Source organism: Heterodontus francisci, chromosome 4, assembly GCF_036365525.1.
Source record: "Heterodontus francisci isolate sHetFra1 chromosome 4, sHetFra1.hap1, whole genome shotgun sequence".
Classification (NCBI taxonomy): domain Eukaryota; kingdom Metazoa; phylum Chordata; class Chondrichthyes; order Heterodontiformes; family Heterodontidae; genus Heterodontus; species Heterodontus francisci.
In genome coordinates, this window is record NC_090374.1 from 39,308,443 (window position 1) to 39,335,776 (window position 27,334).

At 43.5% G+C, this 27,334-nt stretch overlaps 1 protein-coding gene across 3 annotated transcripts in view; it reads left to right on the plus strand.

Moving 5' to 3' along the window:
• The window catches only part of LOC137368970 (storkhead-box protein 2-like), a 385,342-nt gene that overhangs the window by 212,044 nt on the left and 145,964 nt on the right, over positions 1–27,334 (plus strand). Inside the window, exon 1 of one of the 3 annotated variants that reach the window (XM_068029377.1) lies at positions 21,605–22,642. The exons of the other annotated variants lie outside the window; for them this stretch is intronic. Within the exon in view, the coding sequence (XP_067885478.1) occupies positions 22,477–22,642 (166 nt within the window). The 5' untranslated portion in view covers positions 21,605–22,476. Of the gene's footprint in view, positions 1–21,604; positions 22,643–27,334 lie in introns of those variants that run through there. 3 annotated transcript variants of the gene reach the window in all.

Here is a 27,334-nt window from a genome sequence, read left to right on the forward strand (position 1 = left end):
TAAACCCCAGGATCCCTTATGCTTTATTAATCGCTTTCTCAACCTACCCTGCCACCTTCAATGATTTGTGTCCATGTTCCCCTAATTTTATATTGCCTCTCCTCATTCTTCTTTCCAAAATGAGTCAATCCACACTTTTCTGCATTAAATTTCATCTGCCTCTTATCCACCCATTCAGGCTGTCAATGTCCTCTTTAAGTTTATCACTATCCTCCTCACAGTTCGCAATACTTCCAAGTTTTGTGTCATCCACAAATTTTGATTTAGTGCCCTTGACACCCAAGTCTAGGACATTAATATATATCAAGAGAAGCAGGAGTTCCAACACCGACCCTGGGAAACCCCACTACATACCTTTTGACAGTTCAGAAAAGATAGTTCACCACTACTCTCTTTTTTGGCATGATAGAGACATAGCATGGCATGGCATGGCAGAGAGTGGGCACCAAGGTTTTCCAAAGCTGCACTGAAGGCTTTAGTTGAGGAGGTGCAAAGGGGAAGAGATGTAACCCAGCCACCTATCCAGGAGGCCCTCCAGACAAATTCTCAGAAGGCAGTGGGAGCACATACTGTAGGTCGCAGCATATTTGACTCCTCAGATAATGAAGCAGCCTGTGTCCAGGTGCAGCAAGACCTGGACAACATCCAGGCTTGGGCTGATAAGTGGCAAGTAACATTCACGCCACACAAGTGCCAGGCAATGACCATCTCCAACAAGAGAGAATCCAACCATCTCCCCTTGATGTTCAATGTCATTAGCATCGCTGAATCCCCCACTATCAACATCTTGGGGGTTACCATTGACCAGAAATTAAACTGGACCAGCCACATAAATACTGTGACTACAAGAGCAGGTCAGAAGCTGGGAATTCTGTGGTGAGTAACTCACCTGCTGACTCCCTAATGCCTGTCCACCATCTACAAGGCACAAGTCAGGAGTGTGATGGAATACTTGCCTGGATCAGTGCAGCTCCAACAACACTCAAGAAGCTCAACACCATCCAGGTCAAAGCAGCCCGCTTAATTGGCACCCCACCTACCACCTTCAACATTCACTCCCTTCACCACCGATGCACATTGGCAGCAGTGTGCACCAGCTACAAGATGCACTGCAGCAACTCACCAAGGCTCCTTCGACAGCACCTTCCAAACCTGCGACTTCTACCATGTAGAAGGACAAGGGCAGGAGATGCATGGGAACACCATCACCTGCAAGTTCCCCTCCAAGTCACACACCATCCTGACTTGAAACTATATCATCGTTCCTTCACTGTCACTGGGTTAAAATCCTGGAACTCCCTTCCTAACAGCACTATGGGTATACCTACACACCAGGGACTGCAGCAGTTCAAGAAGGCAGCTCACCACCACTTTCTCAAGGGCAGTTAGGGATGGGAAATAAATGCTGGCCTAGCCAGTGATGCCCCCATCCCATGAATGAATAAAAAACAAATATGACCCCTTTTTTCCAGCCCCAAAAATCATGCTTTTGAATTTACTCAGTGTATAAGTTGACCTCCCCTTTTCAGCCACGAGCTGCTATACTCGCATTAGTTGTCAGCCTCAATATTTTAGTCCATAAATGCATGTTTTACTTACCTTATAACTGGGCGCAAGGGATCAAACAGGTGATACGGGTTGTGTTGCAAAGATGTGCAGGAGTTTAAGACACGCCCACACAGAACCCGCATGGTGAACAACGCAGAGAAATGAGTCCTCCAGCAAAACAAATAAAGTGTGAAGCTGGTTTCAAGCTAACTCATCATATAACCATGCTGCAGTGAGGGAATTCAGCATTAATGAAAACTGGTGCGAGATTGGAAGAAGGAGGAATCAGTCATGAAGAAGATGCCAAAGACCAAATGCACCATGAGAACAGGGACCAGTCATTGGCCTGAGCTTGAGAAGCATTTATTGGAATGGGTCCTCAAAATTCATCAGAATGGTTACATCGTCACCAGAAATACAATGCGTTTATATGCACTTAAGTGGACCAAATCAAACTCGGAGTCCAGCAAAGATTTCAGAGCAGCAGCTAGCTGGTGTAGCCATTTTATGGAATGAAAATGTCTCGTGTTGCGGCAGAAGACCGAGATTGCTCAGAGACTACTAAAAGATCTCGATGCCAAAATTACCAGTTTCCAGCGATTCATCATCAGACAGCAGCAAAAACACAAATACTCATTATGCCACATTGGCAACATGGATGAAATGCCCATGAATTTCGATATACCCAGCAACCAACCTGTGGAGTGGAAAGTTTCAAAAACAATTCTGGTGAAAACTACAGGACATGAGAAGACAAGATTCATGGTGGTATTAGCCTGCATGGCCGATGCAACAAAATTAAAGCCTATGGTAATTTTCAAACATAAAACCATGCTGAATATCAAGTTCCCAGCAGGAGTTTTTGTGCATGTCCATGACAACAGTTGGATGGATGAGGACAGAGTGAAGTTATGGATCAATAATGTGTGGAATAGGCGTCCCGGTGGCCTACATAAAGAATTCCGCTTATTAGTGTGGGACATGTTCAGAGCCCATATAATAGATGAGATCAAGAGCTGCCTGTGAAGAAATTACACCCACATTGTAGTTATACCGGGGGGGACTAACCTCCGTAGTTCAACCTTTGGATGTGTACCTCAACAAGCCATTCAAGGATCATGTTTGTGCCAAGTGGAATTGGCACAAGCCTTCACGAAGAGTATAGGAAATAGGCGCACTGCCCCGCTTGATGTTTTGAGTGGTTTCGTCATCAAATCGTGCGATGCTATTAGTGCACAAACTGTCATCAGATTGTTCAAAAAATGTGGAATATCCAATTCAATGGATGGAGAGAAAGATGATTTGTTGTGGAGGGATGATTATGAAATGGGAAGTGCCACATCTGATCCAGAGTGGAATCCTTACGATGATGCCATAGCCAAAGTGACTCAGAATGAATTCAATTAACTCTTTGTGTCAGATGCCAAAGACAATGAATTTGATGGATTTTAAAATGCTTTGATTGTAGTTAAAGGAATCTTTTTAGAATTAATTTATTCAATAAACCATGCCACATTGATTTAATATGAATTACGTATGTTTATTTTCATATTTCAAAATAGTGACCACACCCACACTAGTGGATCACATTTTATATTCAGCATATAAGTTGCCCCCATTTTTGGAACAATATTTGGAGGCTTCGCAGGTCGACTTAAACGCCACGACCTACGGTAGATGTAGCAATCAATCCAGGAGTCTAGTCCCAAGGATCTGGAAGCAGTGCCGATAAAAGTTCTTCAAATGCTATATCCTACCAACTGCACCACTCCACTCACACACTGCTCAATGCACCACACGTACCTACCAACAATTTCTATCAATAACCTTCATATGCTTCAGCTCACCCTTGCACATTTAGTACTGCTGAAAGCCACACACCCATATACCACAGCTTGCACACAGTGCAACCATGATAGCCACAGCACCCAAATACCTTGCACCACACTCACTGACACATTTCCCTCTCTCTTGTAGGAAAAGATGGCACATAACTGCAGGCAGCAGAGGGGAACAGGCATGGCTGCATGTCCTTACTCTGATGGAGGAGACGGTGGTTACCATCATTAGAGTGGCATGAATGAAACCATTGCCAATGGCAAGGCTGAAACCATTGAAGGTGATGGTATGTTCATACTTATTGCTCACATCCCACTTACCCCTGATCTCACATTCTCATCTGATCTACAAGATGCAAATGGTGTAAGTGTGCACGTCTTGCTTTTCCCCACCTCCCTGCACCAGAGCCCAGGACCCTAGCCTTGTGTCTTTCTCCTTTCAGATATCCATGAACTGCAACCCGTCCAGGCAGTGGTGAACAGCAGGAACACATCATTGAAGAAGAAACACCATTACTTGCAGCTGCCAGCTCAGACACTAGCACTACACTTAATTTAGAAGATAGCTTAGAGGTGGGAATTGTATGTGGACACGAGTGGCCTGCAGCCAGATCAAGGGGCAAGGGTAGCACAGGTGCCAGGTGGCCAGAGGGTGAGGTCGCATATGAATGCTGCCAGAGGACTTAGATGAGGACTTCATTGGGGTGACCTACAGAAAAATGGTGATGGGCATGCACACTGATATGGTTGGGACATTGGCAGGCCTGCGATAGAAAGCCTGCGGTCACTGCCAAGGAGCAAGGAGGAGTCCGGCATCAACTTGGCACACGGCTTTGTGCAGAGCTTGGAGCCCATCCTTTCCAGCATGGAAGTAGTAGCCAACTCCAGGAAAACACTCGTGGACCCAACTCTGTGTCTGATGTCTGATCTCTCAGCATCCCATTGCAGCACAGGCAGAAGCCACCCAATGTCTGGCTGCTGCAGTGGAAGTTCAGACTGAAGTCATGCAAGCTCAGCTTGCTTCCATGCAAGATCAGACTGCTGCCATCATAGCAGGGTCTCACAGCAGTCCACAAGTCCTCCAACACATTGCTAGGATTCCTAAGGCAATGCCCTGGGAGAAGTGGCAGTGGCTTCGTGGTACACAAACCCACTGTCTTCTCTCAGGATGACAGCATTTATTGTCCCACTGCTGCCACTCTGCCAATGACTTTGCAACTGCCTCTCAGCCAGCCCAGACAGCTGCCATCCATGGCAAAGTGGTAAACTCCAAATTCAGGCCTTCTACAGTCAGAGCTGCTTGAGTTTGACCTGCAAAGTCATTTGCAGTCTTCCCCCTGAAAGTCAGTAGCCTTCTGCCAGCCATGCTGCAGCCATTGGGGTAGCACTGAGTAGGAGCACTAGGCCAGGCAAAGGCACATGGCAGACAGACCATGAGGGCCTGCACAAGAGTGATTCGTTGACTTTAATATGGAATATTGGATGCTTTGATTGATAACATTGGTTAGCAATGTTTGTTTTCTGGTGGTTTTTGTTTCACCATAGTGGCCCAGAAGACGCTGTGATGGTCAGTAATGTAGGGAAGGCAAGGTGTGGGGGGACTGTTGGTGAATGGGGAATTGGGGTTGAGTCGATCACGGACAGCCCGGCAAGCAAGGGGGCGTGATGATTGCCTCCTCCTCTCCCTCGTCTTTCTCCCTCTTTCCCCTCCTCAGATACTCGCCGTACACCTGGTGGCAAGGGCTGTGCCCTCATGATGACAAGGTTCTGCAGCATGCAGCAGACCATGACAAATCATGACACGCATTTAGACGAGAACTGCGGGGCCCCTCCAGAGCCATTCAGGCAGCGGAAGCATTGCTAAAGTGCCCCAATCTGCTTGATCACATTTTGTGTGGTAACGTGGCTTTCATTATATGCATGCTGCCCATGTGTGTGTGTGGGTTGTGCACCAGTGTCATGAGCCATGTGGGCAGCGGATAGCTCTTATTGCCCAGTAGCCATTCTGTGGTTTCTTGTGATGGCTCAAATGCAGATGGTACAGTGATCTGCTGCAGAATGAAGGCATATGATTGCTCCCAGGATAGCAGGCATTGACTTGCATGTTGAACTGAGTATAGTCACACATGAACTGGACGTTGAAGAAATGGAATCCCTTCCGGTTGTGTTACATCCCAAAATTTACATGCAACAAGCACAAAGCAGCGTGTGCAGTCACCATAGGGAAGTCTGCAATCCTGATGAAGCCACATGCTCACTCTGCCTGCTTCGCTCTGTCAAGAGAGAATGAAATGTATTCAACTCTCTTTGCATACAGAGCCTCAGTGACCTCCCTTATTCAAAAGTGGACGGAAAACTGGGAGATATGGCCACAATCACCTTCACAGCCACTGGCAATCCTGTCCTTGCCCTGCTCTGAGGCTGGAGTTCAGGCTGTAACGAGTGTCAGATTTCAGTGAGCACCTCCTTGGTGAAGTGGAGACATTTCATACACTGTTCTTTACTGAGATTGGGATAAGGAGAGTTGCTCCCTGAAGACCCTGGGCAGATATGGTCTCCTGCTGAGAGCCCTTCTGCCCTTTCTACTCCTCCCTTCTCAAGCAGCTTGTCCTCATGTCACCTCTGCTCATTCTCCCTGTCACGCTGCAGGCCAGAGGGATACGACTTACTGCACCCATGTCTGGGAGCAAGTGGTCTAAGCAGAATGCTTGAAGTCAGAACCAAGGCCTTTACCACGTACCACACCACTCCCGGTAGATTCAGCAACTTTAAATAGCAGTACAAACCACCAAACGCTTCTATAAACTCAGCAATAGCCAGAAGAAATTAATTAGCAAGTAGCCTGAAAATAACTGATGATCCCTGAAAGTAGCACTGGTTGGGGAGTGGGGATGGGGGGTGTGTCCTTCCTGCTGCTGAAAGCATAGTCAGCTGTGTGAGTTTAAGAGAGAGTGTTAGCTGGAGTTTTCAGGTCAAAAATGGCATCAAATCATGCCAATTGACATCATGATCTTCCTATTGTGCCTATTTCCAGCACACGCTACCTTCACCCATAAGAATGACCGTACCAAAATGACGTCAGGCGTGGCTGGCACCAGAATTGTGTGAGCACATTGCAGATGCCATTTTGTGACCAAATTTTGTGGACAAGGTCTTTGAAGAATCTTCTGCAGATTGCTCTCCCCTAGATCAGTGGACGTCATAAACCACAAGTCCACAGGTGTGGCAGTGGCACTATATATGTCTCACCTCTCTCATCAGATGTGTGGATGAGGGTAAAGCAGTTGATGTAGTCTACATGGACTTCAGTAAGGCTTTTGATAAGGTCCCACATGGGAGATTGGTTAAGAAGATGAGAGCTCATGGGATCCAGGGCAATTTGGCAAATTGGATCCAAAATTGGCTTAGTGGCAGGAGGCAGAGGGTAATGGTCGAGGGTTGTTTTTGCGATTGGAAGCCTGTGGTGTACCACAGGGATCGGTGCTGGGACCCTTGCTGTTTGTAGTGTACATTAATGATTTAGACCTGAATATAGGAGGTATGATCAGTAAGTTCGCAGATGACACGAAAATTGATGGTGTCGTAAATAGTGAGGAGGAAAGCCTTAGTTTACAGAATGATATAGATGGGCTGGTAAGATGGGCAGAGCAATGGCAAATGGAATTTAATCCTGAGAAGTGTGAGGCAATGCATTTTGGGAGGACTAATAAGGCAAGGGAATATACAATGGATGGTAGGACCCTAGGAAGTACAGAGGCTCAGAGGGACCTTGGTGTACTTGTCCATAGATCACTGAAGGCAGCAGCACAGGTAGATAAAGGTGGTTAGGAAGGCATATGGGATACTTGCCTTTATTAGCCGAAGCATAGAATATAAGAGCAGAGAGGTTATGATGGAGCTGTATAAAACGCTAGTTAGGCCACAGCTGGAGTACAGTGTACAGTTCCGGGCACCACACTATAGGAAGGATGTGATTGCACTGGAGAGGGTGCAGAGGAGATTCACCAGGATGTTGCCTGGGCTGGAGCATTTCAGCTATGAAGAGAGACTGAATAGGCTAGGGTTGTTTTCCTTAGAGCAGAGAAGGCTGAGGGGGGGGACATGATTGAGGTGTACAAAATTATGAGGGGCATTGATAGGTTAGATAGGAAGAAACCTTTTCCCTTAGCAGAGGGGTCAATAACCAGGAGGCATAGATTTAAGGTAAGGGGCAGGAGGTTTAGAGGGGATTTAAAGAAAATGTTTTCACCCAGAGGGTGGTTTAAATCTGGAACGCACTGCCTGAAGGGGTGGTGGAGGCAGGAACTCACAGAACATTTAAGAAGTATTTAGATGAGCACTTGAAACACCATAGCACACAAGGCTATGGGCCAAGTGCTAGAAAATGGGATTAGAATAGTTTGGTGCTTGATGGCCGGCACAGACACGATGGGCCAAAGGGCCTGTTTCTGTGCTGTATACCTCTATAACTCTACGGCCACTGCGTTGCCACCTGTGACGTGATATCACTTTAACAGTTTGAGTATCTCACATGTCATCACAGGAAGTGATGTCAACCAATATGTGATATTTCAGTTGGAGTCGTGTTAATCGCCTCGTTACAGGTATATGATAGTGCTCTGGTGTAAACTTGTTACTTCACAAAAAGGAACCCTTAATTTAAGTACCATCCAGCTCAAGATTGTTTAGCACCTTATTGCTGAAGAAAGCGATAAGAAAACAACCAACTCAATCAATTCCCACCTTAGTGTTGGTAAGTCAGCTGCACCAGACCGCCATGGCACAGCCGGGCTTTCACTTTCTGCACATAATCGACATTGACATTTCATTGTAGTACTGAAAGAGTGCTGCACAGTTGGAGTGCCGTCTTTTGGATAAGATGTTAAATTGAGACCCTGTCTGCCCTCTTAAGTGGACGTAGAAGATACCTAGGTAATTTTTATCCCTCGTCCAACATCACTTAAAAAAAAACAAATTATCTGGTCCCTATCACATTGACGTTTGTGGGACCTTGCTGTGTGAAAATTTGTTGCCTTGTTTCCTACATTACAGTGACAACATTTCAAAAGTACTTTCTTGGTTGTAAAGCATTTTAATGTCATTAAATGCACAATATAAATGCAAGACTTTTTTCTTTCTTTCATGCTGCTATTCAAAGAAGAGCAGGGGAGTTCTCCTGGTGTCCTGGCCAAATTTATCCTTCAACCAACACCAACAAAACAACTGGTCCTTTTAATCTCAGTGCTGTTTGTGGGACTTTACTATGCACAAAATAATTGACTATTTTGCCTGCATAACAATAGTGACCATACTTCAAAAAGTAATGAATTTGCTGAAAGCGCTTTAAGATACCCTGAGAACCATCCAAGGTCAATCTAATTGAGAGAGGTTTATAGGTTGGCAGCTGCTTGCAAAATCCCGAGCTCCAGGTTGGAAGAAGCCACCAGGAAATGAGTGACTTTTTTTTCCTATTCTTCTTCAAAAGATGTTACTTGTTCAGTTGTGACTTGTTGCTGTTTTGTCACTATGATATTTGAATCAACCAAGTGCAAGTATGAACTCTTCAAGTATGACATTTTTAAATCTGATGCTCACACTGGATGCTGGATTTATATGTATACCAACTGATCTCCCATGGTATAGCTAAAAGTAACTACCAGATGCTATTTTGTAATGACAGGAGCTTTATACCATGAAAAGAAGAATGTTTTAACATCGTTATGAAAAGTGATTTGATGCTGTGCAGATTCCCCAGACAAATCCCTTGATTTTCAGCCTGGAGCACAACATTCCAGTCAATTTCCTTACCCGCCATCACTTTATTAATCAGCAGTATGTTTTAAAGTGTTGGCGTTATTTCTCTCTCAACCTGCCTAAGGAAGAAGAAAATTTTCAGCTGGTCACGGTAACAGCTGCTGTAAAGTAAGCATGCATGCTATTCACCGACAGTTTAATACAAACTCTAATTTTAAACAGTGCTGAATGCTCGCTGACTGTATTGCCAGCTGTTAAAGTAACTAGTTGCAAATTTTCTTGATTGTTCGATAAGAGAAGCAGAAAAGGGCACTTTGAACATGCCACTGAATAAAATTAAAGTGTTGGTGAGGAATACTCTGACTGGATTGTAACTAACTGCAATTTTAGCCATTTTCCCCATGATTGTCACAACTTTCAGCAGTTTCCCACTGTTCCTCTCTTTCACACACAAGCACAGATTTGCCAGTGTGTTATTTAAAACTAAGCAGTAGCCCATTTAAAAAAAGGATTATCAATGCCATTAAAGTAATGCCACTTGTAAAATCTGGACTACATCATTCTTTAGCTTACAGTCTCTCTCACGCACAGGGCTGAATCCTCCTCCAAGATCATGCCTGAAACTGAACCTAATTGCATCTTACCTTTTCAAGGCCCTCAAGATTTTGAAGGACTGCAATGAGATAAATAGAAATAAATTTGTTCCACTGCTAATGAAATGGTAGCTAGAGGGTGTAAATTAATAATTGGAAAGGAATTAAAAGGGAGGTTTGAAAAATAATTATGCAGAGTGTTGGAAGTGGAATTCTCTGCTTCAAACAGCTGTTAAAGCAGGACCATAAATAATGTAATTAGATAGTGACTTGAAAACTGAGAATACTAAATTATGAGAAATCAGTAAGATTAGATGAGTTAGCTCATGTGAAGCAGAACAACAGCACAGAATTGATGGGATAAATTATCCGTTGCTATGCAGTAATATTCTATGATTCTGTGTGCTGTATTTATAGAGTCGTACAGCATAGAAACAGGCTCTTAGGCCCACTGTGTCCATGCTGACCATAATGCCTATCTATACTAATCCCACCTGTCTGCATTAATTCCATATCCCTCTATGCCTTGCTCATTCAAGTACCTGTCCAGATGCCTCTTAAATGTTGCTACTGTTCCTGCCTCCACCACCTCCTCAGGCAGCTCATTCCAGATACCCACTATTCTTTGTGTAAAAAATTTACCCCTTTGATCCCCTTTAAAACTCCTCCCTCTCACCTTAAATCTATGCCCTCTAGTTTTAGTCACCCCTACCATGGGAAACAGACTTTGGCTATCTACCCTATCTATGCCTCTCATAAATTTATATACCTCTATCATGTCCCCTCTCAGCCTCCTTCGCTCCAGGGAAAACAGACCCAGCCTATCCAATCTCTCTTTATAACTCAAGCCCTCCAAACCAGGCAACATCCTTGTGAATCATTTCTGCACCCTCTCTAACTTAACCACATCTATCCTGTAGTGCAGCGACCAGAACTGCACACAGTACTCCAAATGCGGCCTAACCAACGTTATGTTCAACTGTAACATGACGTCCCAACTCTTGTACTCAGTGCCTCAGCCGATGAAGGCAAGCATGCCATATGCCTTCTTCACCACCCTGTCTACCTGTGTTGCCACTTTCAGGGAACTATGTACTTGCACCCCAAGGTCTCTCTGCTCAAGAACATTCCCCAGGGCCCTGCCATTCACTGTATATGTCATGTCCTGGTTTAACTTCCCAAAATGCATCACTTCACACTTGTCTGTATTAAATTCCATTTGCCACTCCCTTGCCCACTTTCCCAGTTGATCTATATCCTGTTGTAACCTTAGACAACTCTCTTCACTGTCCACTATACCACTAATTTTGGTGTCATCTGCAAACTTACTAACCATGCCCCTTACATTCACATCGAAGTCATTAATATATATGACAAACAACAGAGGGCCCAGCACCGATCCCTGCAGCACATCACTGGTCACCGGCCTCCAATCTGAAAAACAACCCTCCACTACCAACCTCTGCTTCCTATCACCAAGCCAATTTTATATCCAATTTGCTAGCTCACCCTGGATCCCATGTGTTCGAACCTTCTGGACCAGCCTACCATGCGGGACCTTCTCAAAGGCCTTGCTAAAGTCCATGTAGACAATGTCCATCGCCCTGCCCTCCTCAATCCTCTTGGTCACCTCCTCGAAAAACTCAATCAAATTCGTGAGACATGATTTCCCACGCACAAAGCCATGCTGAGTTTTCCCTAATCAGACCTTGCCTTTCCAAATGCATATAAATCCTGTCTCTCAGAATCCCTTCCAATAACCTTCCCACCACTGATGTAAGGCTCACCGGCCTGTAGTTCCCTGGCTTATCCCTGCTGCCTTTCTTAAATAAAGGCACAACATTAGCTATCCTCCAGATCCAGTACCTCACCCGTGGCTAACGATGATACAAAAATCTCTGCCAGGGCCCCAGCAATCTCCTCCCTTGCTTCCCATAGCATCCTAAGATACACCTGGTCAGGCCCTGGGGATTTATCCACCTTAATGCGCTTCAACACCTCCTTTGTAATGTTGATATGCTCCAGGATATCGGTGTTCCCTCCCTTGAACTCACTAGCTTCCATGACCTTCTCCACAGTAAATACGGACGAGAAATATTCATTTAAGACCTCGACCATTTCCCGTGGCTCCACACATAGATTACCACACCGATCCTTAAGGGGACCTACTCTCTCCCTAGCTACCGTTTTACTCTTAATATACTTATAAAATCTTTTAGGATTCTCCTTTATCTTATCTGCCAGGAAAATCTCATGGCCCCATTTCGCCCTCCTAATTTCCTTCTTAATTGTAGCCCTACATCCCCTATACTCCTTGAGGGACTTGCTCGATCCCAGCTGCCTATACCTGACATATGCCTCCTTCTTTGTCCTGTCCAGACCCTCAATATGCCTCGTCAACCAAGGTTCCCTAAACTTGCCAGCCTTGCCCTTCCATCTTACAAGAACATTCCGGCCCTGAATTCTTCCTATCTCACTTTTAAAAGCCTCCCACTTGCCAGACGTCCCTTTACCTGTAAACAGCCTCTCCCATTCAACTTTTGAGAGTTCCTGTCTGATGCCATCAAAATTAGCCTTTCCCCAATTTAGGACTTCAACCTGAGGACAAGTCCTATCCTTTTCCATAACTATCTTCAAGCTAGTAGAGTTATGGTCACTGGTCTCAAAGTGCTCCCCCACTGACTCATCAACCAACTGCCCATCCTCATTTCCTAAGAGGAAGTCGAGTGTAGCCCCTTCTCTAGTACGGCCATCCACATACTGCTTCAGAAAACTATCCTGGACACGCTTAACAAATTCTTCCCCATCTGATCCCTTAGCACTAAGGCAGTCCCAGTCAATATTAGGGATGTTAAAATCACCGACTATTACAACCCTGTAATTCCTGCACCTATCTCTGATTTCCCTACATATATGCTCCTCCACTTCCCTCTGACTATTGGGGGGCCTATAGTATAATCCCATCAAAGTGATCATCCCTTTCTTATTTCTAAGTTCTACCCATATGGCCTCGCTGGACATTCTTGCATTAAAATAAATGCAGTTTAGCCTACCAAACCTTCCACGCTCCCTGTCCTGCCCCTGCCCAGCCTGCCTCCTGGACTTACTTGCTTTAACCTCTACATCTGCCTCAACTATCTCATCTGAGAGACTACTACTTTCGGTCCCACCCCCCTGCAAGACTAGTTTAAACCCTCCCGAGTAGTGCTAGCAAACCTCCCTGCAAGGATATTGGTCCCCCTCCAGTTTAGATGCAACCTCTGGTCACCTCTGCACCAGAAGAGATCCCAGTGATCCAAGTAGCTGAAGCCCTCCTGCCTACACCAGCTCTTCAACCACACATTCATTTGCCTAATCCTCCTATTCCTACGCTCACTAGCACGTGGCACAGGGAGTAATCCTAGAGGTCCTGCTTTTTAACCTTCTGCCTAACTCCCTATATTCACTTTGCAGGACCTCATCTCTCTTCCTGCCTATGTCGTTAGTACCAATATGGACCACGACCTCTGACTGCTCACCCTCCCCTTTCAGAATGTCCTGCGGACATCGGCTCCGAGAGATCCTTGACCCTAGCACCAGGGAGGCAACATGCCATCCTGGAATCTCGTTTGTGGCCACTGAAACGCCTCTCTGCACCCCTTACGATAGAATCCCCTATCACTATAGCTCTTCCAACCCTTTTCCTCCCCTGCTGTGCAGCAGAGCCCTCTGGGGTGCCACGAACTTGGCTGTTGCTGCTTTCCCCTGGGAGGTCATCCCCCCCAACAGTATCCAAAGCGGTATATCTGTTTGAGAGGGGGATGGCCACAGGGGACTCCTGCACTACCTGCCTGCGCCTACTACTCTGTCTGGTGGTCACCCATCTCTTTTCTGCCTGTGCAGCCATTACCTGCAGTGTGACCACCTCACTAAACATGCTATCCACGACTTCCTCAGCATCGCGGATGCTCCACAGTGAATCCACCCGCAGCTCCAGCTCCGTAATGTGGATGGATAACGTAGCTGCAGATGGATACACTTCCTGCACACATGGTCACCAGGGACACTGGAAGCATCCCTGATTTCCCACATAGTGCTGGAGGAGCATATCACGGGGCTGAGCTCTCCTGCCATGACTTACCCTTAGGTTAATTAGTTACTCCCTTAATTAAAAAATACTAATTATACTAGGGGCCTTGTTCTACCCACTTCAATCGAAAGTCCTTAAAAAAAAAACACTTTGGTAGTACTCACCTTATCACCAGAGATTTTCTTTTCCAAACAAAAAAAAACTTTCCCTTTTTTTTTAAAGATATTCTATCAGCTGCTACTCACCACCCAATCACCTTGCAGCTCTCCTCTGACGTCACTGTTTGCCTTTTTTTCAAAACTCCAGCGCGCTGGAAGAGCTCTGACTGCTCTCTCACAGGTCCGCTCCACTCCCGGAAGGTAAGAGGCACCTCTGACAGTGCAGTCCTCCTTCAGTACTGCACTGGAGTGTCAGCCTAGATTTTTGCACTTATGGCCCTGAAGCAGGGCTTGAACCCTCTCACAAAAAAAATATTTCAGTTATATTACAGGGGAGAGCGAATTTTAGTAAAATAAGGCAGGATCTGGCCAAGGTAGACTGGAAAGAGTTACTTGTCGGGAAATCTACAGAAGAACAGTGGAGGGCATTCAGAAAGGAAATGGTGAGGGTACAGGCCCAACATATTCCCTCTAGGGTAACAGGTAGGAGCAACAAGCCCAGACAACCATGGATGACCAGAAACATTCAGGATACGATGAGAAGGAAAAGAGAGGCTTTCAGCAAAAACAAGGAGAGCAAAGCAACAGAAGTATTAGTGGAGTACAGAAAGTGTAGGATGGAGCTTAAGAAAGGAATTAGGAGAGCAAAGAGGGGATATGAGAAAGCTCTGGCTGGTAAAAGTAGGGAAATTCCCAAGATAAGTATATCAATGGGAAGAGGATAACCAGGGAAAGAGTAGGACCCATTAGGGACCAAGGGGGAAACCTGTGGGTGGAGCCAGAGGACATTGGTAGGGTGTTGAATGAGGTTCTTGAGCAAATTGTCATAGGGAGTGACAAGGTATTGAAGATTTTGGCAGGCGTAAAAGTGGACAAATTCTCCAGGTCCGGACGATTTGTGTCCCAGGATGCTGTGGGAGGTGAGGGTGGAGATTGCAGAGGCTCTGACCCTAATTTTTAATTCCTCTCTGGCCACGGGGGAGGTGCCAGAGGACTGGAGAACAGCTAATGTGGTCCCACTATTTAAGAAAGGTTGTAGAGATAAGCCAGGGAACTATAGACCAGTGAGTCTCACGTCAGTGGTAGGGAAACTATTGGAGAAAATTCTGAAGGAGAGAATCTATCTCCACTTGCAGAGGCAAAATTTGATTAAGAATAGTCAGCATGGCTTTGTCAGAGGGAGGTCATGCCTAACAAATTTGATTGAATTTTTTGAGCATGTGACCAGGTGTGTAGATGAGGGTAGTGCAGTTGATGTAGTTTACATGGATTTCAGCAAAGCCTTTGACAAGGTCTCACATGGGAGACTTATCAAGAAAGCAAATGCACATGGGATGCAGGGTAACTTGATAAGGTGGATTCAAATTTGGCTTAGTTGTAGGAGACAGAGAGTGATGGCAGATGGGAGTTTTAGTGACTGGCAGCCAGTGTGCAGTGGCATACCACAGGGATCTGTGCTGGGTCCCCTATTGTCTGTCATTTATATAAACGACATAGATGACTATGTGGGGGGTAGGATCAGTAAGTTCGCGGATGACACAAAGATTGGCCGAGTGGTTAACAGTGAGGTTGAGTGTCTTGGGTTATAGACGGGATGGTCAAATGGGCAGAAAAGTGGCAGATGGAATTTAACCCTGAAAAGTGTGAGGTGATACACTTTGGAAGGAGTAATGTGACAGGAAAGTATTCAATGAATGGCCTGACACTGGGAAGTTCCGAGGAACAAAGGGACCTTGGCATGTTTGTCCATAGATCTCTGAAGGCAGAAGGGCAGGTTAATAGGGTGGTGAAAAAGGCATATGGGACACTTGCCTTTATCAATCGAGGCATAGATTACAAAAGCAGGGGGGTCATGTTGGAGTTGTATAGAACTTTGGTAAGGCCACAGCTGGAGTACTGTGTGCAATTCTGGTCGCCACATTATAGGAAGGATGTGATTGCACTGGAGGGGGTGCAGAGGCGATTCACCAGGATGGTGCCTGGGATGGAACATTTAAGCTATGAAGAGAGGTTGGATAGGCTTGAGTTGTTTTCACTGGAGCAGAGAAGACTGAGGGGTGACCTGAACGAGGTGTACAAGATTATGAGGGACATGGACAAGGTGGATAGGGAGCAGCTGTTCCCCTTAGTTGAAGGGTCAGTTACGAGGGAACACAAGTTTAAGGTGAGGGGCAGGAGGTTTAAGGGGGATTTGAGGAAAAACTATTTTACCCAGAGGGTGGTGACGGTCTGGAATGCACTGCCTGGGAGGGTGGTCGATGCAGGTTGCCTCACATCCTTTGAAAAGTACCTGGATGAGCACTTGGCACGTCATAACATTCAAGGCTGTGGGCCAAGTGCTGGCAAATGGGATTAGGTAGACAGGTCAGGTGTCTTTAATGCATCGGTGCAGACTCGATGGGCTGAAGGGCCTCTTCTGCACAGTATTATTCTGTGATTCCATGATTCTACAGACAGACAATTTTCCCATGCTGTAAGGAACATTTGACAGTTTGTATGGAATTACACAGAAATTACAACATGCAGACCAACCAATCCATGTTGGTGTTCATCTGCCACATAAGCAATAGTCCTAATGTTATGAGCCTCATCTGTTCCCTTATCTCTTCATTCCACTTTCCTTCATCCATCTGTAAGGATAGGCAGAGGCTGCAGACCTTGTCTGTGTACCAAGAATGAGAGTCGTAGACAGAGGAGTCAAAACACAAGTTTACTAAACGTTAAAGGAACGTTTTCACAGACAACAGCGTGTTAAAGGAATGTACTTACAAACAATGGACCACATGGCTGTGCTTTGCTGTAGAAGATCACGCATTACAGTCAATGAGTTCAACCTTTTAGATTTTTTCTTTGAACTTCATAATATAATCGCATCCTTTTTACACCTATCTAACTACAGTACTTCATATCCATTCCATGACCTTTATGCATTTTGCACCAGCTTGTACCAGTCTTTAACAAGAAGTTTCAGGCCCTCTAAACAACCGTCATCCTTGGTGCGAGGGCCTAGCAGGAGCTGCTGGTGTTTAGGTTCAGTGGCAGGGGCAGTTAAAATTCATACAGGAAAGTGGGAAGTTAAAAGAAATGGGTGACATAAGTCTTTCATGAAAGGTGATAAAGTTGAAAGAGTGGTTTTACTGGACTCGATGCTCACTGAATAATATTAAACAACAAGGTAAATGGGTTGCTGAACTTTACAGCTGAAACAATAGGGTACTGTTCAGTGCACTGGTCCGATCCTGAACTGAATGTTGCATCTAGTCAGAAAATCACCCCTGTAGTCATAATGACACAAGGGAGACATTCCAGCCCTGGAGAGTTTATTCATTCATGGGCTATGAGTGTCGCAGGCAAGGCTAGCATTTATTGCCCATCCCTAATTGCCCTTCAGAAGGTAGTGGTGAGCTGTATTCTTGAATTACTGCAGTCCATATGGTGTAGGTACACCCACAGTGTTGTTAGGGAGTACCAGGAATTTGATGCAGTGACAGTGAAGAAATGGCGATTATAGTTCCAAGTCAGGATGGTGTGTGACTTGGTGGTGTTCCCATGTGTCTGCTGCCCTTGTCCTTCTATGTGGTAGAGTTCGTGGGTTTGGAAGGTGCTGTCAAAGGACCCTTAGCGAGTTGCTGCAGTGCATCTTGTAGATGGTACACACTGCTGCCAATGTGTGCTGATAGTAGAGAGTGTGAATGTTTAAGGTGGTGGACGGGGTGCTGATCGAGTGGGCTGCTTTGTCCTGGAAGATGTCGAGCTGCTTGAGTGTTGTTGGAGTTGCACTCATCCAGGCAAGTGGAGAGTAATCTGTCACATTCCTGACTTGTGAATTGTAGATGGTGGACAGGCTTTGGGGAGCCAGGAGGTGAGTTACTCACTGCAGAATTCCTAGCCTCTGACCTGCTCTTGTAGCCACAGTATTTATATGGCTGTCCAATTATGTTTCTGGGCGATGGTGACCACTGGATGTTGATGGTGGGAGATTCAGCAATGGTAATGGCGTCGGATGTCAAGGGGAGATGGTTAGATTCTCTCTTGTTTGAGATGGTCATTGCCTGGCACTTGTGTGGCATGAATGTTACTTACCACTTATAAGCCCAAACCTGAATGTTGTCCAGATCAGGCTGCATGGGGACATGGACTGCTTCAGTGTCTGAGGAGTCATGAATGGGTCTGAACACCATGTAATCATCAGCGAATATCATTACTTCTAATCTTATGTTGGAGGGAAGGTCCTTGATGAAGCAGCTGAAGATGGTTGGTCCTCGGACTCTACCCTGAAGAACTCCTGCAGCAATGTCCTGGGGCTGAGATGATTGACCCACAACCATCTACCTTTGTGCTAGGTATGACTCCAAGCAGTGGAGATTTTTCCCCTTGATTCCCATTGCCTTCAAATTTGCTAGGGCTACTTGATGCCATACTCTGTCAAATGCTGCCTTGATGTCAAGGGCAGTCACTCTCACCTCACCTCTGGCATTCAGCTCTTTTGTCCATGTTTGGACCAAGACTGTAATGAGATCTGAAGCCAAATGGCCTTGGTGGAACCCAAACTGAGCATCGATATGCAGGTTATAGCTGAGTAAGTGCCGCTTGATTGCAAGATGACACCTTCCATCACGTTGCTGATGATTGAAAGTAGGCTGATGGGATAGTATTTAGCTGGATTGTATTTGTCCTGCTTTTTGTGGACAGGACATACCTGGGCAATTTTCCACATTGCAGGGTAGATGCCAATGTTGTAGCTGTACTAGAACAGCTAGACTAGGTGCGCCTGCACAGAGAGCAGTCATGAGACAGATCCGTGGCATCAGATAACAAAGTAAAAACCCTGGAAATTTTTTAAAAATAAACTGTGTGTGCCTTCTGTACAGATGGGCTGAATGATGCTCCTCTTTTGCATCTATTTTGTGATGATCTGGCAGTGTGGCATTTGGGTTGTCATAGTAGCAGAAGATGGTGAAATAATCAGTAACATTCTGATACTTCCTATTCTATCATCAAGTTTATATCCAGGGCTAATCCAGTGTATCAGGACTAAGAATGTCTTAAACTTAGGCTTTGTAAGGATGTATAACTCATGCTGAACAACAAAAGCCAGATTGCTGATTTGCAATCCATATCCTATCTTATATCCCAAATTTACATAATAGTGTATGAAGAAGTGCCACGTCACTATTTACTGATCACAATCAGATTAAAGGCATCCCTTTCCTTACCATAACCCCATCCACCTCCAACGTCCTCTAGCAGGCATGCCCCCAGAAGATTAGAAAGGCTGACTATGAAAACCATAATCAGGGCAGTTTGCAATTCTTGTCTTTCCGTTGCTGAAATCACAAATCACTGAGGATTCTCCTGTAATCACCAAGTCATACAACATTCACTTTAGCCATTTTATAGTCAAGCATAATATGAATCGCAGAGATTAAATCTTTTGAGAGTCTTCAACAGCTTATGCATTGTATTCTGAACTGAACATTGGTACTGTGCATTTCTTACTGCTGCTCCAGAATCCTTGCCTTTAAGGTGTTTGCGCTTGCTTGCAGCTCCACATGTATGTGAGATCCATAAGATTTGTAAGCTAGTATTAATTTCTTCTGTTATCTTCTTGCGATGGCAGTACTACATGCTTCTATGGTGACGTGGCCCCTCAGATTGTGCTGTTTACTAAATTAGCATGTGTACTTTTTGTTGTTTGTTGTGCAGTTTTTCTTGTGGTTCTTGTTCAACATGGAAAATTATAAATCGGGGTGTGTCACAACACCTCCATAATCACATCAACAATAAACATACTATCTACACGTATTGTCCATAGGCAGATACAGTTTCAAACTATATAATATGTAGTTGTCATTTCTGGCAAGGGATCAAATTAACATTCAGAATATTTTACCTTTCTATTAAAGTAGTAAATTCCAACATTGCACAGTACTTCCATAAGAAAGCATTTAGATTAAGAAGATCCTTGCCAGAATCAGTAGTGGAAGCTGCTGCAGATCATTTCAAGCTGAACAGATACACCACCCTCTTCTCAATTACAGAAAGCACTTTGAGCCCCTGGAGCCCTGTTTGCCCGAGCTATCTTGCATTGGCAATGGAATACTATCTTTGGTGGTTTCCCTGACATCATTGAATCCTGTGTGAATTTCATGCCAAGTCAGCTTTAATTTTCAGAGGTTCATGCAGTCAGACCTCCCCCCACTCCCCTACCACTGCGGTAAGCTGATAAATTATTGCTAGTTCATTTCCAAAAATAATTGGAAAATGGGATCTACTTATTTTTAAAACCTGAAGTAAGATGCTGCAAATTTCCACAACCAGAGCCACATCTCATTGGGAAAATCTTGCTTCCTGCATTTTTTCAATAAAGAAAATTCAATTTTCTGATGATTTCTCTTGGCACTGTTACTGTGAAGGAGGTCGAGGGCCTCATTTCTGTTTTTTTTTTGTAACCAGGAGGTAGCTGTGACTTTTGTTGCTGTCTTCAATTAACCATCAGCACATAAAGGGCGGTCGGAGAATTGAAATATTTGATATTCCAAATGTACCATGAGAGAATTATCAAAGAAAATACCTGTCCTAAATTAAAACAGTGCATTTTACAAAATTTATATGCCCAATTTAACTGTATGGCAGCCTCTCGACATGAGTGGAAGCATGCCAGCCCCCCTCCCCTCTATAGAATCAATTCCCCATCCTGCTCCTTGGAGTAAATTTCATCAGAAAAGTTAAGTCCTCCCACCCACCCCTGTTTCCTTCTCTTTCTCAAGAAGATGCATTTAACGAATTTGAAATCTGTTCACTTTACCATTGCTTATTTTTATATTCAGTGTATAGAAGCCATCACTGCTTCCAGTAAGGTTCCTCTTGTTCACTCTTTAATTTGTTTGATTTTATTTTTCTCTGTGTGGAATAAATTTGCAGGAAAACACTTAATTACAATCAATATGTCAAATTATTTTTCACATTATTGTAGATGGACGAACAATGATTGATTAATTTTTCACAAGAGATTTGTTGTATAGTGCAGTGCAAAGGATTTAATTGCCTCTGTTCTAGCTTTTCCTCTTGTATTCTATTTTCTCATAGCACAGAATGATTTTCTGTGCTGGAAAACAGCTGAAGTGAAACTGAGAGCTTTTGGATATTGCAAACTTTAGGGTAGTTGTGTCAGTTGTTAACAGCCAGCATGTTGTTATTGCTTCTATTTCTACTGCTATTACAGATGAATTTAATTACTTTCCAGTGTCAGGAGTCTGTTACAGCTGTTACATGAGCTGAACCCCCGCCTTCCACGTCTTGACAAACTGTTCTTTAAAAAAAGCTGATTCGAAAGGCAGACTACCAGCCGCGCTTTAGCATCGAAAGGCAAGTTACAGCCCTGTTTACGATGCACATTGGGCCACCCTAATATATCCAGTTTTATGTGTAAATACACTAATTCTGATTATAGCTCTTGGATGCTGGCCAGGTTAGCAGCGAGCCTGAGGGTTGTACATTAAAACTGCAAAGCTTGACGGAATCAGTGCGTCTGACATAAGACAGCTCCTTGATTAGCATGGAACTGGGTGGCTGACTCGTTTCCTGCCCTTCAATAGCTGTTCACTGTATTCAGAAGCAGGGAGCCATTCATCAGTAAAGCAGTCACAGCAACAGAGCAGACTCGACTCTGCGCCTAACAAAATTGAAAGCTAAACATTTGGAACCACTTGCTGTCCAGCCTTTCTCGTCCATGCCGAAGTGGAAGCCAGTCTCTGAGAAATTTGTGAGGAGAGTGAAAGAAAATACAGCTATGACGTTGGATCTTCATTAATTGTATATCTCTCAGGAATAGCTTTCTTCACAGATACCTGCAGGAACTGTGATCCTCAGCTGCGCACACACACACACACACACACACACACGTTCTCTGTGTGGAAGCAGCTGCAGGGCTTTTGAATTGAAGATTGGTTTCTGATTTATGTATTCTGCTCATCCTTTATCATTGATTGGATTTTGCTGTCTGTAGAAAATCACTTTCGCTGTCATCAAAGTATTATTCTAATCTTGTGACAGCAGAGATTGACGTTGCATCCTTCAGTTCCTGGGTGTACTGTTTGGGTCAAAACCCAAGGCTGGGTTTCTAATTTGTTTGGGTCTTTTGTGTTCTGGCTCAGTTAGCCAAGTACTCCTCTGCTGAATCGAGCTATTGTCTGGGATCCCAGGGCTTTCACGCTGCAAATCGCTGCCTGTTCTTTGGCTGAGAAGCCACATTATGTGCCTTTTTTTCTTATGTGAAGCTGGAAACTATAAGCAGTAGTGATTTTAAATGAAGTGTAATGCATTGTGGGATGTGTGTAAAATTGGATCAGTCAAAGCATAGGAACAAGCCTGCAGTTCGCTATTTGGAGGAGGCAGTGCCAAAATGTTTGCTAATTCTTCCAGCACGTTGGCTTATTTCTGATCAAGTAGTGCACAGCAAGAGATATGGAGCCCAATTCGCATTGCTAGAGGATTAGACTGCACGTAGCCTCCAAATGAAGAAAACACGGAGTACAACCTTACGGCGGGCTTGGCCTAGCTCGGATTTTTCAGACCAGGCCTCGGACCGCATCAGATCCCGCAGCGAGAAGGACTACCGCTTGCACAAGCATTTTCCACCAGCTTTTATTTCTTCTGCATCACGGGGCTATCTGACTTCAGGTTTGTGGGATATTTCACTGCTTTCGGGTGGGAGCAGCAGGGGTTTGTCACAATGCTTTTGTTACTCAGTAAGGTATATTGACACGCATGAGTGATAACATAAATGAATCTGATTAACATTAACAAAAGCATATAACCTCCATTTTGACTTACTAGTAAAATGCAAATTGGAATGTTCCAAAATAATTACAGTTCTGCATTTGCTAAAATGTAACAGTTGATTATGGATATATTGGTTTTACAGAGATGTATTAAGTGATGAGATCCTGGAATTTGTTGCCATGGCAGCACGTCTGTGCCCTGTGGATTTTAAGGATTTTACATTAATTGTGTATTAACAAAGGCTTCAGTTGCTTTGTCATTCAAAGAATTACTGAAAATCCTGCTGAAGGGTGCTGATCGCAGCCCTCCCTCACCCTTCATTCATGTGTTTTTTTTGCAAGGAGGTTTTGCGCATCATCCACTGTATATTTGATACTTTAGTATAGAATTACAGATTCTGGAACTGATCTGTCAGCAATTGAAAATCCTTTATTTTGAAACAGTAGGTATACGTAAGGGAATTCTAGGCTATAACTTGATTCTGTTAAACTGTTTATGTTTATATTACAATTTAGAAAACTAACTACAACAAGTCATAAAGTAAATGGCTACCAAAGGCAACTTTCATTTATGTTGCCTTGCGCCTCTTTGATTTGCTGCTTGAACAGAAATGTTGAGTTTAGATAGTGAAGTTGAGGATGCACGTGCGCAACGGTAGTGTCAATGTAAAGGGGTTTCGGTTTATGGCATATCTGCAGTTGTAGTGCAAGTGTAGCCTGAATCTGGAGTCAATGCCTGACCTGACATTGGAACAAATGGAACTGAGGCTCTGCAGAAGAGAGAATCTCACTCTTGCTTAACTTCGGAATCAGTTCAAACCTTCACAGTCAATTTACCCTGCGCAGGTTTAATGTCTTGCAAAGCTGGACCTGCTTTGCATCGATGCTAAAATTTGTAGCGTGAATACACTGGAATTGTAAACCAGTTATGGAAAACATGAAAAATCTTGTGGAGCTACATTTAATATAGAGATCTGTACTTGGTGAAAAACTTAATTGTAGATCAAAGTCCAGTTTATAAGATATGTTCTCTTGTGCTCAGTTAGAAATTATAGATGGATAAAAATTTAAGTTTTTTTATCTTCATGGAAAATTTTATGTACAACCTTCATGGAAGAATGTTGTGCCATTTGGGATTGCTTTAGAGGATAAACTCTCAAACTACTGCCACTTTATAGCTAGTTAGCGGAAGGTGGATGAGAGCAGTATGGGTGTTCTGATTTTGTGTCTCCATGTGGAGAAATATTCAGCTTCCATTCAGTAACTCTTCATGGTTGAGATCAGGAACTAACTCTGCAGGAAATTGTGGAGTGGGTCTTGATGCTAAGACATTATGATGCAATGTACTCAAACTCCAGTTTGTTATTCCGACATGCTGACCTTGGATAAACACAAATTTCTATTGCATGTACTGCAGCAATATTTTGTACTGGCAAGCCATCAACTTTTATTTTAAAAAAATGAACAGAGCTTTTGACTCACATACGAGTGCAGCATGTTAAAAAATAACTCCCTTTGCTTTGTTCAAGTTGACCCAATTTCACATTGATAACCATAAGGCTGTGACTGAAACCAATACTGAAATGTGTGAATTTACTTTTAAGAAGGTGGTGAGCCTGGTTTGACAGAACTATTCTGCTTTAGTATTTGGACTTCGCCAGTGTTTCTGGGAGCAAGTGCCAAGTATTTTTAAAGGAAGTGGCAAATGTAATTGATGGTTTTGGCAGCTGCAGGAAACCTATATATGTGTTTTGCTTCTGTTGCTATAATGGTCACACAGGAATGTTTTTAGAAAATCCCCCAGAATTTAGCCCACATATGTAATTTGATCTGAAATAATAACACGGATAAATGCTTTATTCATGCCACGTGTGTTTGCTTGCCGCAAATATTAAAAAATTGAAATCTGGCTAGTGCAATAATGTTCAATTACATTTCCTTTAATAATTATATATCATTAAACAAGAATACAATCTGCCCATATTTCTGCTCTAAAAATGTATTTGGGTAATATTCAGCAGGGGAAAAAGTATACAAAGGGCCCTATTTTTCTCTTGATTGCTTTCATAAGTTCTGAAGAAAAAGTTCAGCTCAATGTCACCCAGTTTGTATCCAAGAGCAGTTCTGGCATTTTCATGTCATGTGCAGTTGTGGCCCACATTAACATTCAAATTGCAGCATAATGAGGAAGAGGTGCAGTATGGCCTCGATAATGGCTATATTCGCCATGTTCATGAGAATAAACACGTAGGATCCTTACCTCTACTAAATATTTTTCTCCTAATTCGCATGTATCATTATCAATTTACTGAAAATGTATGGGTAACTGTTGTTCTGATGAAGGTAGAACTTGAAAATAACAGGTTATGCATAGGTAGGTCTACCCTGTCTTATGTGTGCTTATTTACGGATTTGTCGTCCAGGTTAGAAGCTGGTTCTTTTCATTTATTTAACCAAGCTTGTTTAATCTTACTGCTACTGCCCTTTCTCCCACAAACCATCGGCAATGCTGTGCAAAACACAGCACTGGAGAAAGAAGTGGGTAAATTTAACCAGATGTAGCAGACACAAATGACCAGTTGCCTCTTCTTCTCAAGTAAGATGACTTTATGGCAAGACAGGCAGCACCAGTGCCCAAATGCAAAGGGGAAAGTGGGCCCAGACTGTTTATTTTCACAGATTTAACCTCTGACCCTCATCATCCTGAACTGCTGCTGTACCAAGCAATGAGAAAACAGCACTAAGGGAGAGGGTTACTTGCTTCATGTTGTATATACTATGAAACACCCTTCATCTAGCAGCTGACGTTTTTACCTAATGATCAATATTCTTGCCATAAAAATATGAATGTAGTCAGGCATGGCTAAGTAATCATTTCCTTAAGGAAGCTACTTTCTTCACAGGAAACCTATAGGAAGTGATCTTGTTAAAAAGCCTGCTGTGATTTAATATAATATGTTCTTTGTCACACACCACCTAGTACGTGGGAGGACCTTGAAGTGAGTAAGTTGTTTTCCATTTGTGCAATTAATTTCATTGAATTACTTTTAAAATTGTCAGCATCTCTTTAAAATTATGTATTGGAAAGCAAAGACTGCTGTTCGGTCGGGAGTGATTGAGTCAGCTGGTGGACTTGATAAGACAGGTAACATAGTGCAAGCTGCCAGTTGCCATTAATCTGTGGTGTATCCTTAGAGCACTAAATATCCTAGAGCAGTCTGTGGATATAAAGGTGAACTATGTTCAGGATAATAATAATGTTGTACATGCTTTAGTGTAGTTAAGCCTTAAAAATTACTGGACTGGTGGATTTACTTTGGTGTAACGTCTCTGCCAAATCATATTGATTCATGACCTCTTGAAGGTTTTTAGTGACAAAATGCATACTGAAATCATATGAAGCGTGTGTTGCTGATGATGGATACTAATCTCATTTTAGAGCATTGCACTGTATAAGATTTTATCATTAAAGTACTACATTTAAAATGCTACTGAATCTCAAGATGGCTTAATGCTCCTGCAAGTAACTAGAAACTGTCCAGCATCAATACATCCCAAGATTCACTTTGCAGTGTTTTCAAATGTAAATTTTAATTGATTACCCCCACCAACAATTATTCATAATTTTGAGGAAAAAATTGTACTTGTTTTCTTAAATCTTGCAAAATCATGAAATCTGGCTATTTCTCATAGTGAGAAAAAAACAACTGATGATCCCTTTATTTAGCACAATTTGTCAAATCGTTTCGATTGCACTGAACTAACAGTTTATTCTAGATGTTTTTTCCAAAATAAAATAACCCCCTCGATTTTCATTCCTCCTCTCCTGAATGTGCTGAATCAGGTGCAGCCCTCTGCTCCATTTCTCAAGGAGCCATTTTCCATAGAAATGATTGTGTGATCCAACACTCCCAGTGGAGAGATCATGGAACCATTCCTTGTGGGCCTTCTGGAATATCAGAGGGCTATTTTACCATGCTATCACAGCACAGCCAATATTCTCACCCAATGTATATATATGTGAACTTTCTAATAAGGATTACTGGTTAGCAATCAGGACCACAGATAGATTTCCTTAGCCCAGAATACTGAGGTCATTTCAGCAACCCTACCACTGTCCTGACTGAGGTCATCTGACAGCACTGACTGGTCTGTATGGGTTATTGCTGCATTCTTTGTGCATTTACTGAGATGTTAGAAAATTTTCCAGAATTGGTTCAATCATTGGCGTGTCTAAACATTCAAGTTCAATCCTGGAGCCAGTAGTTACTTCCAAGTTATTTATTAAACTTGGATGGCAGAAATTTCCTTAGGGGTTCCTGCTGATCAGCTGCCATGACTTCGGCAGAAATCCCATTTATGCAGTGTATCCCAGGTTTCTGCTGATCATTCAATGAAGTTACAGTGTCCAATCAGGAATCCCTGATTAAATTTGCAGTATTAGTATTTAAGCATTTGCATTGCCTTGTATAAGTATCTTTTGTTTTAAGAGATACAGCACTGAAACAGGCCCTTTGGCCCACTGAGTCTGTGCCGACCAATAACCACCCATTTATACTAATCCTACATTAATCCCATATTCCCTCCTACA